The sequence below is a fragment of the Silurus aristotelis genome (assembly GCF_946808225.1).
Source record: "Silurus aristotelis genome assembly, chromosome: 12".
NCBI lineage: Eukaryota > Metazoa > Chordata > Actinopteri > Siluriformes > Siluridae > Silurus > Silurus aristotelis.
Window position 1 is genome coordinate 10,220,888 of NC_139585.1, and position 18,484 is coordinate 10,239,371.

General features: G+C 38.5%; 1 protein-coding gene across 3 annotated transcripts in view; it reads right to left on the bottom strand.

Annotated features, from left to right (window-relative positions):
• Positions 1 to 864: 864 nt before the first annotated feature.
• The window catches only part of six3b (SIX homeobox 3b), a 34,516-nt gene continuing 16,896 nt past the window's right edge, over positions 865 to 18,484 (bottom strand). The window contains exons 3-8 of one of the 3 annotated variants that reach the window (XM_083555842.1): positions 15,228 to 15,309; positions 13,134 to 13,215; positions 11,449 to 11,504; positions 10,509 to 10,698; positions 2,609 to 3,307; positions 865 to 1,774 (exon numbers count right to left, since the gene is read on the bottom strand). In XM_083555842.1, the coding sequence (XP_083411968.1) occupies positions 1,606 to 1,774; positions 2,609 to 3,307; positions 10,509 to 10,606 (966 nt within the window). In that variant the 5' untranslated portion in view covers positions 10,607 to 10,698; positions 11,449 to 11,504; positions 13,134 to 13,215; positions 15,228 to 15,309 and the 3' untranslated portion in view covers positions 865 to 1,605. Of the gene's footprint in view, positions 1,775 to 2,608; positions 3,660 to 3,873; positions 4,113 to 10,508; positions 10,699 to 11,448; positions 11,505 to 13,133; positions 13,216 to 15,227; positions 15,310 to 18,484 lie in introns of those variants that run through there. The other 2 variants (XM_083555843.1, XM_083555844.1) reach the window with 2 other exon arrangements.

The window sequence follows — 18,484 nt, forward strand, 5'->3', positions numbered from 1 at the left end:
CCCTACTTGAATTTACTCGGAGGTGAGACCCGTTTTGTGCTGGTGCATGCAGAGCAGTGAATGCAGGTCAAGGGGAACTGCCGCGTGAATAAACACAAATGGGAAGTCGTGTTCAAAAGGGGAAACAGGAGAGAGAGAAAACACGCACGGAATAATAGACACAGCTCTCCTACGAAAGGCGATGAGAACTGTTTAAAACTTTTCACTAACCCTTTGGTGATGTAGGAGAATTTATAGCTTGTGTGTATACACTTTTTTTTGGTCCAGTGTGTGGCACGTTACTGACCCTTAGATATGTCAGTGAAGGTAAAAAAAGTACAAGTAAAAAAAAAAAAAAAAAAGGTTTGTCTCTCTGTGTATTTATGCACTTCATGAAGCTGTGAAGCTGTAACTAGTTACAATTTGAGGCAATTTATTCCAAAATTTCAGTTTAATGGAAACGATGACGGACATTATTTCTCTGAACAATATTAATTGTTTAACTTCCACCGGCCAAAGCTTTTGTACAATTTTCCTCATTAATTAATAACCTAATATAATAATAATAATAATAATAATAATAATAATAATAATAATAATAATAATAGTAATAATAATAAAAATAATGATAATAATGATAATAGTAATAATAATGATAATAATTATTCTAATAATAATAATAATAAGAAGAATAATAGTAATAATAATAACTATTATGATTATTATTTGTTGTTCACATGATTCAGAAGAATAATAGTTGTAATAATGTATCTATTAAAATCATTTTGCTCTTAATTCTGCACATGTCATACTCGCACTGTATAAACTTGTTTAGTTTTTTTGTGAAATGTCGCAATTTAACAGAACCACAAACAAAATAGGCTATAGTTATAATATTAAATTATATTTATTTGCATAAAAGTGACCCATAACACTGCGTTTTTAGAGCCATTAACCCATTTACAGTATAAAAACGAACAAACGAGCAGATATTAAAAATCTCAAAGCACTTTACAGACACTTTGACATCTTGAGACACAAAATAAGGAAAGATGCTTTAGGATGGCGTAATTGCATTATTATACAAGCATATCTAGCACAGCCTAGACCAGAGAGAGAGAGAGAGAGAGAGAGAGAGAGAGAGAGAGAGAGAGAGGGAGAGAGAGAGAGAGGGAGGAAAAACGCATCATACACTGATTATTCAATATAAAATCTCAAGATAAACTCAAACTTTGAACATCTGCTGACAAGCCAAAGAAGAGGGCTTAAAGGTGCTTTTGACTTCCACGATTGTCTGATAAATACAAAACTCAAACAGTCCGCTTTGCGGGGGGATACAGGAGCAGGAAAGAGGTAAATGGCGCCTCTATACAATTGATCCTCCTAGTGCCTTTCCATAACCGTCCAGACATATTCACAAATGACCATGCAAAAAGGGAGATGAGAGAAAGAGCGTGTCTGTCCACTGAAGCGCTTTTGGAAAAACTGCATGCTTTTCTCCATTTGACGAACAACGTTTTGGCAAAGGCCAAAATGGCCGCTAGCCACACTGTCCGCTTACAGTTTATTATTCTTTTAATTATTTCTTTTTAGGTCCCAATTCCTCCATTTTCAAATGCCGTTCTGTCATACGTCGAAGTCTGAGTCGCTGTCGGTGACGGAGAGCACAGTACCGGGGTCGGGTCTCTCGCCGCTGCACACGCTCGCGCTGCTGGGAGACGCGGAGGCGCGCTGCGCGCACCCGGGACCCGAGATCGAGCGGAGAGCGCTCTGTGCCAAAGCGTGCTGCTGCAGCCTGCAAAACAAAAACACAGAGAAATGTATATTTATTTGTTATACACACCTGAAAAGTTATAGACAGTTTAGTAATATATTCACAAAGAGTATATTATTATAGCAAGGTTATAATATCCGGGTTGAGTACAACTGAACCCATATTATTGTGTACATTCAATTAGTGTCAACATTATTCCTTTATACATCTCTAAATCTCATTTTTATTTTATTTTAAAATCAACAGGCCACAATTACAAGCACAAGTTCCATGAGCCAGATATAAGACTTTATACTATTTTGATACTATAATTTGATACAAATTGTACTGCAAATTTATATTTCAAATTCTTTAAGCTTTAAACACTACAAACTGATTTTTTTTTTTAGATGAGGAGCTGTACCCACGTATGGGAAATTATTACAAAATTTGCACAATTAACAATAATAATAATAATAATAATAATAATAATAATAATAATGATAATAATTATCATCATCATCATCATCATCATCATAATAATAATACATTACAAATAACGTCTGTAGAATAATTTATTTCACTTTAGTATATATTATTTATATATATAAATATATTCAGTATTTTCAAATGACCAAAATACATTTGACAAACATTTTAACAGTTTAACTAAATGTATTAAAAACGCTTTTTGTTTTCATGGTGATCAGTGTTAAATTAAATAAAACTTCCAAACCATTAAATTTTCTAAATAGGTTAATCAGCAAAAAACGTCGGCTAAAAAGTGCAAATTTGTAACAAAATGTATCTTTATGTTCAGTAACACGTCTATAATTATGAGCGTGATAAAGTGTGATTTTTAGGGCTTTTTCTGACCTGTTCTTGGCGGCGGCGGCTCTGTCTCGTTGTCGTCGATTTTTAAACCAGTTGCCCACCTGGGTGGGGGTAAGTCCGGTGGCCTGCGCCAGCTCGCGCTTCTTGCTCGGGTTGGGGTACGGGTCCTGTAGGTACCACTCCCGCAGAAGGCCGCGCGTCCGCTCCTTAAAGCAGTGCGTCTTCTGCTCGCCATCCCAAATGGTACGCGGCAGTGGAAACTTCTTGCGCACACGGTACTTATCGACGGGTCCGAGTGGGCGTCCGCGCAACTTCTCGGCCTCCTGGTAGTGGGCTTCGAGCCACATGGCTTGCAGCTTGCCATGCGATTCCTTGGTAAACTTGTGATTCTCCAAGATGTGGTAGAGCTCGCGGAAGCTGCCCGTGTGGTAGGCGACCACGGCGCGCGCCCGCTGAATGGCCTCGTGCTTGTTGATGGCGTCGCATGCGCCAGGTGCCACCGGGAGGGACCACAGGAAACGGCCGAGGCGCTCGATGTCACCAGTCTCCTCCAGGGTTTCACACACGCTGGCCACCTGCTCGGCTGTAAAGCTCAGTGTGGGCAACTGGAACATGGCTGGATCTTCCGGGGACCTCGGGCGAGGGAGGCTGGCCGCTAATAGCAAGGGGCGATCCACGAAGTTCGGGAGGAACAGGTGAGAGGGGTAAAGCTCTAACGGAGATCTGAAAACCATGGAGCGACTTGCCGGAGACGAACAAACAAGAAGAAATAGGAGAAATTCTTGAGGTTAACCACTTTCCTTTTCCGCAGTTTTCTACCTTCTACCACTTGGACCGGGTGAAGTCTGTAACGTCTCCCCTTAATCACACTGAAGTGTAATGTTGAAACATTTTGTTTCGCTTTTCTATTGGTCTTCCCGGTGTCGTGCTGTGGTTGTCATGCCAGCCCCTGCCAATCACTGTCAAGCAGTGCCAGTCATTAGCCTCCACAGCTTGTGGCTCCGCGCGATGAGCCAATCAGGAACCGGCGCTGTTCCATTTACGCACCGTGCAGCACCAACAGCGCAGAACGAGCGTGTTTTATTTTACTATCCTGGAGAAAAAAAGCGACTACAAGGTGAAGACTCAAAGGTTGTCTGATCCAATAGTAAAATAAATTGTGGTGTTAGTGGAGATTTCGGGGGATATAATTAAAATATACTGTTTGGGGCAAAATAACTAACAAATTAATGAACTTAATTAAAGTTGTAAAATCTGAGCAGTTTGTGACAAAATAATATATTTCCAAAGATGTTAAAAGTACAAACCTCATTTTGATTATTATTTTCCAGTTTAAACATGCAATCTGTACATAATACGCACATATCTACAATAAAACTAAATCCATCCAATCCACAATGGAAGCGACAGCTTTCTAAATATGAATTTAAATAAGTTACCAAGCAATGAGACAAGATCGGATTGCCAAGCCTGAGTCAAATGGCATTCTTTTACATCGCCTTTTTGTTTGCACAAAGCGTGTAATTAATGCTACAAACAAGTGAATTCACTTGGCCTAATTGTCTGTTTATCCTGAGGCTTAGCGACTAATGGCCTTCTCCCCAATCGGAGACGCCTCTCCCGGCCAAAGCAGCGTCACTGTAACATATTCAGCATTCATATTTACTCTTCTGGAAAAGAGAAACAGTTCAAGGACTGTTATAACGATTTCCCGTAAGAAATCCCAGTGAAACGCGTAGAAAAGTCGCATGACTGATGTGAAACTTACAGTATTTGAATATGTGCAGGTGTTGACATGATAATCGCTGTAAACAGAAGCACTAATCTTGCACCCCGTAGGTAAGTAATGAGGCTGCTTTTGTCTATCAGGATTAGTTCACCAGGAGAATGTCTTGTTTATTGCGAACACTGTGCCCTGTTTACTCACCGAAAACGAGTATAGAGGGGGACACAAATACACAAATATTTGAGTAAGAGTCTCCTAACACCAACTGGCTAAATAAGTATCTGAACATAAAATTTAATTAAATAAACATGCACGCTAATTATATAATTATAGCCAAAAGCTTACTATCTTACTAGCACAAGAATAATGCATTAAATGATATGTGATGCAAATAAATAAATAAATAAATAAGAATCGCGAGAATACGACGTGCAACAGTTTCATTTGGGGTAAGAAAATAAACGGATTGAGAGAGAACAGTAAAAGTTTTTAGGTATAAAAATCATTATATAGAAATAAATTCTTTCACATCTAGGCTACACAAATACAACAAGCCAAAACAAAACAATGTTACTATTCGAGATTTTATCCAATAAATTACACTTTTATCATGGACATATGACGATGATGACAAAAATAATAACAATAATAACTTCATTATTATTTGTATTATTATTATTATTATTATTATTATTACTATTATTATTATTACTATTATTATTAATATTAATATTATTATTATTATTATTATTAGTACTTTTACAGAATAATAATAATAATATAACAGAATTACAGAAATTACTTCTGTTAAAGTCTTTATGAATTTAAAACCAGGGTTTAGAAACGCAGCTCGCACGTTAAGAGTTCCTCCTTTATGGGGTAACAGAAGAACATCGGAAGTGAACCGAGGGAACGGACCTCTGCACACACAGAATGAGTTGCAACTGCCGGAGAGGATTTTTGTCTGGGGCGCAGTTTGCTTTTCTGGCTCAATGAAAGGGACAAGAAAACGTGACACGCACGCGCACGCGCGCACATACGCCCGAACGCACGCGCGCCCGCGCACCTCCAGCAGTGTGCAGCAACAGGTCGCTCTCGCATCCAATTTGTCAGGCTGAGGTTTCAGCTCTGCGCCTTTCCCACAGGTAAGCGACGATTCTAAAAAAAAAATCATCTGGAGCACAAAAACCAGCAGTGTACTGTGCACTTCCAATTAGTGTAAAGATATAAAATCATTGTGCTAATATTACACATTATAATTTTTACTCGGTTTAGAGCATGGCCATGTTCTTAGTTATGTAGTCAATTTTATGTAGCATGTTGCTTAATTTGACCAATGTATTATTATTATTATTATTATTATCATTATTATTATTATGCAGTCTATATAAAGAACAAAGGCAACAGCAACTGTTTGTTGGTGTATATCAAAGTAAAATGCTGCATAGTGCTTTGTATATGCAGTATAGTAATCAATAGTGGAGCAGATGTGCAGATGCCTGTTATCACTGATGTGTCAGAATAATATTTCTGTGTGATCTGTTACGATGGATATAAAGACCACCTGGCCACTGAATAGATGAAAAATTTATATGTAGCCCTAATCGTGTTAAGCCACCCACTCCCTAAACAGACCCAGACCATTTCTAAAATATTTGTAATGTGTATTGATGATAACCTCATTAGCTAATCAAACACATTTCTCTTACAGTATGAAATGTATTTAAATATCTTTGTGCAGACCATTGAGTGAGATGCTTTTACAAACAATAAAGTGTTTTCATATTTTGATCATTTGTCTGTTGTATATTTTAATTATAATGACAGTAAAATAATTTTCAATGAATGGTTGAGCATACAAAATGATATAGTCCTCATAATTTCAAACTGATTTTCCTAATTGTACAGATTATAAATCCTGCAAACCATCTGCTTCTAGGCAAATGCAATTTGCACAGAATGAAATAAATCAAACCCTAGTTTAAGCACTTTTATTCACAAGCACACTTGCAGGAACTGGATGAATTTATTTATTTATTTAATTAAATCAAATCTATACTGTCATTAGGTTTACAAAAAAAATTATATATATATATATATATATATATATATATATATATATATATATATATATATATATATATATATATATATACATATATACACATATATACATATATACATACATACACATACATACATACATACAAAAAAACCCCACATACTTGCATATAAACTTGTCCAGCAAGGTGAGGACAAAATTAAGTTGTCGATCTGAGGTTAAATTTTTCCACAACAATGCCTTTTAAAGCAGATACTAGTAATGAGATAGTATCTCGCATTTATTTCGTGTAAAGCAGTCTGTGCTTCTTCGTGGTAGTTTCAGGTGTCTGTATTGCACATTCAAGCGTTCTAACTATTCCTTTCTTGTTTCTCAGTCAGTGCTCAGAAATTTGTAATTCCTTCTCTTTCATCACTTCTCATTCCTTTCTTTACCTTCATAACTGAATGTAATGCAATCTGTAATCCACTGACATTCTGCAATTTGTAAATACCACTGCTATCAAAACTATACAGTTTTTTCAGGTATTATTTTAGTTTCTAGGTTGTTTAAAAAAAATGCTTCATGCCCTTTTGCTGCTGTATGTAATGAAACAGAGGTAACATCGACTTAACCTTTGACCTAATGTTATTTCCCTGACTATAAATTACTACTATAAGTTTATTTTTTTTATTCAGGTTTTGGCATTCACAACATCAGATGAAAACTTTTTTTCAAACATCGTGCCCGTGTTTCCTCAAGGTCATCTAAAGTGATCCCTAAGATCTAATTCTGAACCCAAATCTTCACTGTAATTTGCGTTGCCTGTGAAATTGTCAATCATTCCCTGAATTTCTCGGAGTGATGAACTGTGATTGTCAACCTTTCATCCTTTTATAATGCAGATGGGACCAAGCGTTTCTGCAAGAGAAAAGACAGAAAAACACTAGCCTCAGCCACAGAAAGAGGAAAGGAGTGAATTGGCACAGACTTTCAATACCGAACCACAGAACAATTGGGCTACGCATGTGGAATGCTAGCGCAAGGGCTAATTGAGAATTTTGAAAGACCTCGGACCATAGGCATACAGCAACGAGCAGGAGATCGAGGTGACATTAGAACAGCTTTACTCTCTGAAAGATGCTGCACATTACACATAAAATACACATAACCCATTACTTTTTACACAAAAAAAATACGCTTATATACAAATCACGGTAGTGCATTATGTGTGTAAAGTAAACAAACCAACGCAATGACTGAAGAAATACAGATATAATACAGAGATAGTTAGTGCTGATGCCTAAACCGTTCAGTACACAAAATCCACAAATAAGGTGATAATAATGAGATCGACAGAGGCAAAAAATTAATAAATGAAAAAAAAAGTTAATCAACAATGCAAACGAGACCCAAGATGTTTTTCTACATGATTTTATGATCACATTTCCTACCAATGAATTGCATGCAACTGATTGATTTGGTTCTTTTATACCAGAGTGCAGATGGGGGTGATGCATGATGAATGCTATTAGACATCAGGTCAAACACAATGTTTTGCCCTTCAACATGCTTTCAACATTCGGTGTAAGTGTTTCATTCAGGAGAGGCTTCACTGACCACGAGGGTGCTAGAATGTAGGCTATGAAAACGAGCAGACCTTTGGCTGAAGGTCACATACCCCTTTTCACTCACTATTCTATTCTTCTGTTATTTCACACCTGATGACAACAGGAAAGGCTTTGGGTCATGAAAAACAATAGAGGCATGAAATTAATTAAAGTTACAATTGACAAAATTGCCAAGCACTCAATGAACAGGGTTGAGGTCATTAAGTGAAATTTGCAGCAGCAAAAAAATAATAATAAAAAAAATGTTAAAAAAATAAACCTTTTCTAAAATTCCTAATTCTGAATCAACAGACAAACATAAAGCAGCAGTTGAATGGATTTCTTTAAATATACCACCCTGTCAACAGCTAAAGTTTATTACTGTGCACTCTTTCAACTCAATGTAACAGTAACATCCTGTTTGGTGTTTCAAATAAGTACACCATTATTACACTGAAAAACTCAAATCATTTGTGGTTATTGCACTGTAACCTTCTTAATGCTTCTTTCTATTTCATAAGCCATATATAAAGCTCCAGCTGTAGTCCAGTGCAGTAGATAAAATGTTATATGATTTTCTTTTTCAGTAGATCATTTTTAAGTTGTCAGACCCTCTTGAGTTGCTGCATTAAACCAAGTGTAAAAATACCAACCCAGATATCTGATTCCCCCTTGGTATCATATATGTGTACCTGTGAGATTTTCTGAGGGAGGTTGGGGAGGGTTTGAAATAGAGAAATGTTTGGAGGCACATGACAGACAGAAGAGCAGAGTGCTGGGAAAGCACAGACTGGACCGACATGGAAATGCACTCATCGAACAAGCTGATACTGGAAAGCTGTAGACAGGCTCACTGTGATATTGCACTCCTAGTCATATTAAATAGTAATTAACCACAACTGTATGCTCATTCTATAACAGCCCGTCTCATTTTCTGAGAGAATAAATCATACCTTCAAGGATCTTTAGGTTTTTGCCTTAAAAAAAAAAAAACGCCAAGGGACAAAATCTAAAAGGTCTGTTGAGCTCACAGATTACCCTAGCAATATAATAGACTCTGTCTTTGACCCATTAGTCCTGAACTCATTAAGTGTGATTATAATTTTGATGTGAAGTTAAGTGCTATTGTTTGCATGGCCTTTGCATACAAAAAGGAAGACAAATGAATTTTAGTTATGCTAGGTGGGTTGCACAGATCTGTATTTATTTTCCAAATCACTACATAAGTTCAGTTAATGTACTCATCATTTTACATCAAGGCTGATTGTGATATACTCTAAATATTTTCTTTAGGATCTAATATACACATTGTTTTCCCTGATAAGTGCTTACAAAACATTTGCCTTATTATAACCACACATCATTGCTGCACAACTTGGAATCCTATTATATTAAAGCTAAATTCAAATTCCAGGTTTCCCTTTACACCCAAAAAAACAGAGGGGATGCAAACTTCTGCACTGCACTGTTCATGATAGTCTATTGCTCATAAGTGAGTTAACCAGGAAGAATATACTACAAGCCTGAAAATAATATATATACTGGGTTGTATTTCTTTACGTATTGCAGGAACCTATATAGAATATAATTTGTTAACAAATAAAATGTGGAAAGCACCCCGATGATTTATGCAAAGGCCTATCAATCAACGTCTCATTGCATTTCCAGTCTTACTTTGTGTTCGATACCTGTCAGATTTGTCAGCTCTATTGTCCTTTGAAACTGTCGATTCAACTCGCTTCAAGTCACAGCTTCAGAAGGTCAAATAAACACAAACAGTCTGTATGTCAAGACAAACATGTACTGACATTCTTGGGATGCAAACAATGTAGCTAGATACAGCTAGTGTTGTAACAGCATTAATAGACTATTATGATATTATAATGGGGGGCCTAACAGCTCTGCAGGCAGAACTCCTGATAAAAGCGCCTGATTGAAGCTGGGTTGGAATGTGACTTGTGGTAGTTTGATACATATTCAGGTCCACAGAGATCCTGTCATCTTCCCCCACTGGGGGATTAACCCTACAGAACACACCACCACATGTCACTTTCCATAAGATGCACTGCACTGCTCCTATTGTGCACTGAGTCAAAGGGAGGCATGATGGGTACGGCCAGGAGATGAGGTTAGGGTTTACAAGGGGCCTTTACAAAACAAGTAGTTTGGCCATTTAAACTACATCCATGTTAGCCTTTTGAGAGCCTAGTAATGAATTAGGAAAAGATTATCACAAAAGGCTTCTGCACATACAGCAGCTTGCATTTCTATAACATATTTGTAAGTGATTATGACTCATTTAGGTCTTGTGATGCCAAACAGATTAAATAAAAAGAGAAAACTGATCAACAGCATGATCTTTTCTTGCTTTATTTGTATCTGTAAAACTTTTTCTCATAAACTGTCAGGAAACAATTTTAGAAAGCATGGAAAAGGCACCAACAGCACTGCCTCCAGCCACAGTGGCAGGCTCAAGAAGGAGAGAGGCCAATGCATAAAAAATTCATCAGGCCACTGGGTGATGAGGATGCAGCAAGGTTGGTTGCGCAAGGGGCTTTAATTTACCTGGATTGGAGAATGGGTGCGCCCCATGCTCTGGCGCTGCAGTAATTAAAGGGACAAGGCCTGTGGAAATTGGCTTGGACCCCGATGCAGCGCGCCATCACCCCCGCCTGTCCGCTCTCATCTCTGGTCTATTCCAAAATCAATTATCTCCAGAAAACAGCTGTAAGGCCCTCACTCCAGCCTCTCACTCCTGAAGTGAGAAACACATTTGAAAATCATTACCACACGAAGCGAAAGGCCCTTTGCATCTTTAACAGTGTGATTTTGAATAAACCATGTTTTTTTTTTAAGGCTGATGAAATTTTACCCCCTTTCAGTCTCCTAGTATGAAAGCCAAGCAGAGTGGCTTGATTGAGTTATTTATGAGGCAACAAGAAAAAAAGGCAGGAGGTGAAGGAAGGAGGGTGATTGTAAATTGTCACTCCTGATGTTTACAATGAACATGGTGGTTCTTGTCACTTTGTCAGTTTGTTCACAGTTGGGGATTTTTGCGGTACCACATTAGGGGTGAAAAAGTTTTTAAATGACCTTGTCATGGCTTTTAACCTCAATTTGTACAGTACAGAGTTTCAGAAATAAAGAGATGGTTATGTTCGTTTTTTCTTTTTTCTTTTAGATTTGTGCCAAATAAGTTAAAACATATACAAAAAGACAAAAAATACAAAATACTTTGATCTGAAATGCACAGTAAAATGCCTTCATTATTATGTTGATAGAGAAAGTGATTTAAGGTTAGCATTTTCTCCCATATCTTTAATTAATCTTTTCTTCAATATGATTTGCCATCTGCATACTGGCTCATTAGACTGGATGAAAAGTCCACAGGCTCAGTAAAAAATGAATTGTTAGCCACCGGACAGGGTAAGGGGTGTGTGGTGTCAGAGGTTGACTCATCATGTCTGACTATTTCAGGACAAAGAGACGATAACAGGCGACTCACCGGGGAGCTGTCTTCTCTTGCTATTCACAGTCCATTGCACCCTCTGTACTCCAGAGCTGGCCAGAGAGGGAAAGAAAACGAGAACCACTGAATCATACAAAGAATCACAAACTGATGATGGAGAAATCTGTACAAGATGAGTTCATATGGAGAGACTAAGTGAAAGACTTCTTCACTTTAGGTAAACTCTCCCTGGGTGTGGACAGTGTCTGGCTCTGTACAATAACTGATTGGATAATAGGTGACTCATATTAATCTGAAAGACTGAAGTGATTTAATGTGCGTTAGTGCCACACACTATTGCTAATCAAGATACTTTGGCCATCCCACACATGCTGTAGATGTGGAATATGAGTGCGAAATGAAAGCAGGCTTGAAATCCAATGAGTCAGTCCATGGTAATGCTTGTTATAACAATGTAAAACATAAAAAAAAAAAAAAACATGTACAGTAAATATTCAGGAACACATCTTCTACTGGACTGAGCAGTAATTCATGGCTGCGTGAAGCCCGTTCTTATTCAGTCAGCGTAAACATATCAGCACTTAACGCCTCACAGCTGAAGCAAATAAGCCCTGAATCAATTCGTCCTGAATGAAACTGCTTTAGTAATGCTAATGGTGCGCTCACTGACCACTGTGTTATCTGTACTGCTGGAAGAGTAAGCAGAAGCTATAGCCAGCAGGTGTCTAAAGGTTTTAAGAGAACACATACACTGATTATCCAGACAAAACACATAGGATGTTATTACAAGTTTTCCTGAGTCAAAAACCTTAGGCCACCATCAGACTTGAGCAGTAGCCAAAATTTGACAAATGGGAAGCAGGCCTTTGTTTGGTGTATGCGCGTGTGTGTGTTTGCCCTCTTGTCTCAGTTGAGGACTCTGAGTGTTCTTAAGGAAATCCCTTCCAAATGGAGTCACTAACTTCCCAGACGTTGTCCTATAACACCCCCCCCCCCTACACTAGTCAGTGGTGTTGGGCTACAGGGGTAAAATAAACACAAGAAACAGAAAGCACTTCAGTGTTCACCTGCCCAGGAAACTAATCCACATAGCTTTGTTTCTCTGTTGCTCTCACACAATAAAATGCGTAGAGTGAAGCTTCACATAAACGGTCAGTTTTTTATACAAAGGGTTTATCACATGTATACCTACTTGTTTTTTTCCACCCACTGACCCACATTGTCAAAATATAATGTTATATATATTGGTACTTGGTTCATTTTTGTTGTGTAACGATATAATATACCCAAGGCCACATCTCTCTACACACACAGTTATTACTACAGATTGGTAAACAAGAATGTTTTTCCCTGCAACAAAAGGCATGAATGAGATTATATATTTCTCAGAAATTAAATAATAGACTGTCATGGGAGGGTTTACACTGCTTATATTTCATTTCAGTTGATACTGGTTACAGTATGAGGAAAAAGTGTAATATTAATCTAGTTGCATTAACATTGTCTGGCATTTTCAGTGGCTGCACACCACTGAAGTAGATAATGTACAGTTTATGTAACATAAATACTCAACAAAAATAAAAATTAATCTAATTGTTAAAACCATTTAGGTGTGTTGTGAACATTTTATTAGTCCTTCAGTTAGTTCTTTGGGAGTTTTCAATCAGGGATAATTTCATTAAGCAATCAAAATGGGCATAATGCTAAATGTAAAAACTTACCAAGATAAACATTTTTCCAGTTCCACCAATCTCAACTCAATCTCCCCTCAGACCGCCCGCTCTTTATGGCTTCCAGCACAATCTAGGTCATAAAGAACTCAAAGCTGTAATTACTTGGTTCAGGTATAGCAAGCAATACAACAAAATTCTGCTGGAACTAGCATAAGAAGCTGTCAGAATTGAGAAATTCTTCATTATGAGAAAAAAAAAGGACACATAATATCTTCAGTGTGTGCTACTGTCTCCATAGGCCATCTTTAATGTACATAAGTATCAACTGCAGAATATTATTTGATACTGTATCTAACATTTTATATTTCTCAGAAAAGTCTAGGTGACGTTAAAACAGTGCTAAACATACCAAAGTACCATGTCAGATACAGTATAGAAGGATTCAAATTAGAGACAATAGGCACTATAAAGACAGCCAAGTGGAGACAGAAATAATAGATTTTTTTTTTTCTTGCTGGAATATATTTTAAGATTTCTGCATTTGGCAGGATGTGTCAGATTGTACATCTAGCCACAGATGCGTGTCCCAGTGAGAGCCAAAGAACAATACGACAATAATAACGTTAACAATTAGCTACACATGTTAGCTCTGTGTTTCTTTTCTTTCTGTCTTATTTGCATCATGCTAATGATGGGAAAGTGTGCCTGAACGCTGGTCTTTATCTCCTGCCCACAGCAGATTGAGTCAGCCCACCCAGCCTACTCACACTGCCTTCGTCCTATTGACGCCCCTAAAACCTCCAACAATAGTATTTGCATGCTGGTTTATTCTGTAATAATACAGATATGCCCAGCTGGATTAAAGCAGGCCAACAAACGTGCTTAGCTCTGGCTAATTGTGCTCGGAGACTGTGCGTGTGCCAAAAGACGAAGAAAAAAACCAAAACAAATGAGAGGTTCAATTTGATATAACCCACAGCTTTTCCTTCAGGCATCTTGCTAAATACTTTCAAGTCTTTGTGAGGAAATAATTGATTTGTGTATGTGTCTTGTGTGTGTGTAAAAGCATATGATATTTGTGGAATAATGGGTAGCTGTTAGGATGGGGCTGGTTAATGGATAAAAATGGTTATTGGAAAGAGAAGTCTAAACAGGAATAAACTGCAAATGATTGACAGTTCATAAATTGCATATGTCTGTCTGATTATTCTGCTGTTGTGGAATAAAGTTTTACTGCAGGCAGAAATACACAGTAATGCCAGATATCCATACTGTTGTTCTAATGCAGATAGAAATGAGAGCATCTAATTTCTCCAGTCTTACTTCTAGTAATGATGCCTAGTCTAATCTGGGCTGAGTGGCAACAAAGAGGATACTGGCCAGTGGACAGGTTAATCACTGCTGGTTAGCCTGTGATGAGGAGCTAATTCCTCCGAAAGGCAAATGGCACATGGCTCTATCTGAGTGCAGATAAGCAGTGTTAATATACATAGCGGAATGAAGGCTTAAGGGCTGAGGCAGTTTTATCAGCAAGACCTGAGACAAGGCAACCTAAAAACAGCCCATGCCTTCCTACACAATACACCCTTAGACATTTTCTCAAGCAGAACTATCACTTGAAGCCTGAACCCTAAAACCTGGCCTCATCAGTCTAAACCCCTTATGCTACTCCTCACCCTTAGCCTCCCCAACACCGCCAAAAACACAAACACACACACACACACACACACACACACACACACACACACACACACACACACACACACACACACCTTCCAAAACCAGGCTATTAGGTGGCATGGCTAATTGGAAGATCAGTTGAAGGCATTAAAAGATAAGATACTCTAGAAGCTTGACGGATCAGCACAGCAATGGGAGACTATCAGGCTTTTACATACACACACACACTGAGAAACCTCTAACAGAAATTCAGCCAGACAAATTACCCCAATAATAATGTTGTCTGTCTTGTTGACATTAGCATGGATGTAAGCAGATTGTCAGTCTGTAGGTTGTAGGGTATAACCCTTTTTTAATCCCACGTTGGAAGCTCATCAGCCATTGTATCTTGATGTGGTGTGAAATCTCATTTTCTGGTACATGGACATTCCAAACCACCTCATACAGTAAGCATAGACTTACATGCAGCACAAATTTCACCTTCCTGTAGTAAATGCAGACTTCCCTGTCTCCAGCCCTGGAGGTCCATCCTGAGAACAGATTTCTAATGAAAAATAAAATTCTAAAATATTTGTCTGTTAACACTGAAATACTTTAATCTGAACATAAAATGCTTTTTTTTTTTTTTTTTTTTTTTTTTTTTTTTTTATAATTCCTGCCATATGCAATGATTCATTTCTTTCTTTCATTTTTGTTTTTTTAATAAAGAAGTTTTTCAGAGCAAAGCAATTTTGAGAAGGTCAGACAGACACCTGAAAGGGCTTTAATTTCAGACATCGCTGGCATAATAAATGCTAAATTACAATGTATAGAATTTAGTTTGACTATAATAGTAATAGGACATTAAGATTCTAAATGCAGAAATGCCAGTGGTGTTTTGGTCCAAGGTTAGATTACTTTATATATTCCTGATTGAATAATCAGAGCAAAAGATAGCAGTTAGGAAGGCTTTCACAGGATGCCCTTGACTAAGACAAGGGGGGACATATCTCGGATTCACATGCATCCAAATGATCATTTAAAAAGGTGAATGAGGGTTCTGAAAAAAATGGCGAGGTTATCAAAACACGAACAGGACCCTCAAATAGATAATCATGAATAAACAAAGATTTAATGGAATGCAGACTAGTGTAAAAACAGTATAACCTGCATGAAAAAATTCCTCTGTTACAGCCATGTATAACTGCACAGCAGCAGGCTTTGGTGGCTGTTCTATTTGTATCCTTAATTGGTGAAGTAACTGGGGTATGTCATCAGAAGAACAGTGATGGGCTACTGTGGGGAGGACAGCGTGGGACATTGGCCAGGTCAATGAAGTTGTACTTGTATCCTCAGAGAGCTGCTAATTTGCTGGAGGAAGTGCCGACAAGACCTTTCTGAGCCACGTTTTCCTTTCACAACTCCCTGCTATTCTTTCTAAGGCAGCCCTCCTGTTACAGATCTGGAGTGCTGGGAATCCAGTGGGGCCAGAACCTGGAGAGAGGAGGCTGTCAGTAATGAACCACTTCACATTTGCGCTTACAGGCATGCCGGGGGAGGATGTGGACTGTGCATTGGGTGGTGATGGTAATGGGGCGGTCTGATTCTGGGGCCCTGAGAAAGGCAGGCCTGACAAAGCCTGATGCTGAAGAGCAGAATTTAGGCATTCTTTAGCAATGTGCGGGCCCCTCACTGCAATGGCCCACTTAACACAAGAGCACCTCTCTCACCTGCCAGGCAAACATGGCAGCCCCCAAAACAGTCTCTGTTTACTAGCAGTGCTGCTCTGCACCCATCTGCCCCAATTTAGCCCCAATTGAGTCCCAATTCAGCCATGCTGAGGTGCTGCTAAATATTTGCCCCACTCAGACAAAAGGTGATCGCACCAAAAGCACAATCTTAAACAGATTGTGCAAAGAAGTAGATGGCTGGGTAAAAAAAATAAATAAAAAATGCAATGGTTCCAATGGATGCAATTTATGTAGCAACCAAAACAAACAAATCTGGGCAAAAAAAAACAAAAAAACAATTACAGTATAATTGATGTAATACTAAGAAAATATTCAATCTGAGGATAAATGTATGACGTTAAAATTGTTAAATACCCCCCTTTTCTATTTTTTTTTATTTTAGAGCCACAGAATTATCAGGCAGTTGGTTTCATCCATGTGTGGTCAGAGGAAGTATCTATTCAAACCAGGGAGGTTCAACATACCTCACATCCTCAAACAAAGAGACAGAGGTCTGATACAAACAGAATACAAACAACGTCAAAAAGGAGCCATCCCATTCAGAAATGAAGAAATGTCCTACCCAACTGTTTTGCCTCTTAGGACAATGACTTCCTGCTTTTAAATTAACCACCATCCTGACCCAAGAGGCCCCTGTCTTTATAGAGTGGCCCACTAAGCCCTCCCCTAAGTTACCCCAATTTCCGTTGTGCTTTTGTGCCAAGCATGGCCGTAGTGAAAGGCTCAGTCAAGGTATTGTTGTAGACAGGAGCCGGGGGAGAGTGGGACATTGTACAACATGATCTCCTTTAAGATGCCACTGATTGTTGGAGCCAGCATGAGTCAGAGTCCCAAGTCCAGTACATGATCCGAGAGGCTTCAAATTAAGGAGCTCTTTTTGTACAAACCTCTCATAAATCTATGGTTCACGGCCAGACCTTAAGTCTTATATTCCTCGTGTCTGTTTAAGGAATTTAAAAGCAAGTGCCTTTGTGTAAATCATAACACAATCAGTGACAATTCGATTGTGTTGGGTGTCACAGCTACAATAATAAATCTGGACTGATTGACTGATGGGGAATTTTACAGTTCATTATCCAATCAGACAGAGGCATCGTAACGGGTGCTTGTCACCGAGGGAACTCTCCCGGCGGGGGCAGATGTCACTCCAATGCTGTTAAGATGACAAGCGCTGGAGGACAGCACTAAGAGAGTGACATTTTCCCTTCCTCCCTCCGATGAATGGAAACATGAAAGAAAGGAAGCGCGAGCGTAACGAGAGAATGTGGAAGCCGAAGGACTGGGAGGACACAATGTGACAGGCTCCATTTTGACATCTGAATTAAAGCCAAGACGGGGGAAAATTAGCCAGAAAGAATAACAACGTCTGACAGCATTATCATTCTGTTTATCCTCACCCAGTTATTGCATGCTGGGAAGAGCTACAACACACGCAGCAGCGTTACGGTACTTAGATATGCCTTATCCCGGTTCTGAAATGACCTCAACTGAAATTGATTGGAACATCATGATGTTGTTGATGACATTTTGAGGCTACACTGCAAGAGAGACTGGACTGTATGGCAGCGTTGACTGATGTACAGGAAGCTAAAGGTGCAAAGTTTTAAGACATGGAAGCTAGAACAGTGGACAATGGGGACTATAGATGAGTAGATCATCTATATATGATGATCTGAGCATCACCAAAAACCTGAGAAATTGACAGTCAATATCCACAAACTGTTGACAGATTAGTTATGATGATAGTCGATCATAGTCAACAGATGGTTGGTGGCTGTTTGGGGGTGAAAGAAGTCTCAGTACATAAGCAAAATTAACATTAATAAAATTGTATTTTATATATCAACCTTTTGCAGTGTCAATAGCTACAGACCTCCAAACATCATATGGCCTTCAGATTAACTTAGATTAGAGCTTCATGGAATGGGTTTCCATGGTTGAGCAGCTGCATCCAAGCCTTATATCACCAAGTGCAGTGCAATGCAAAGC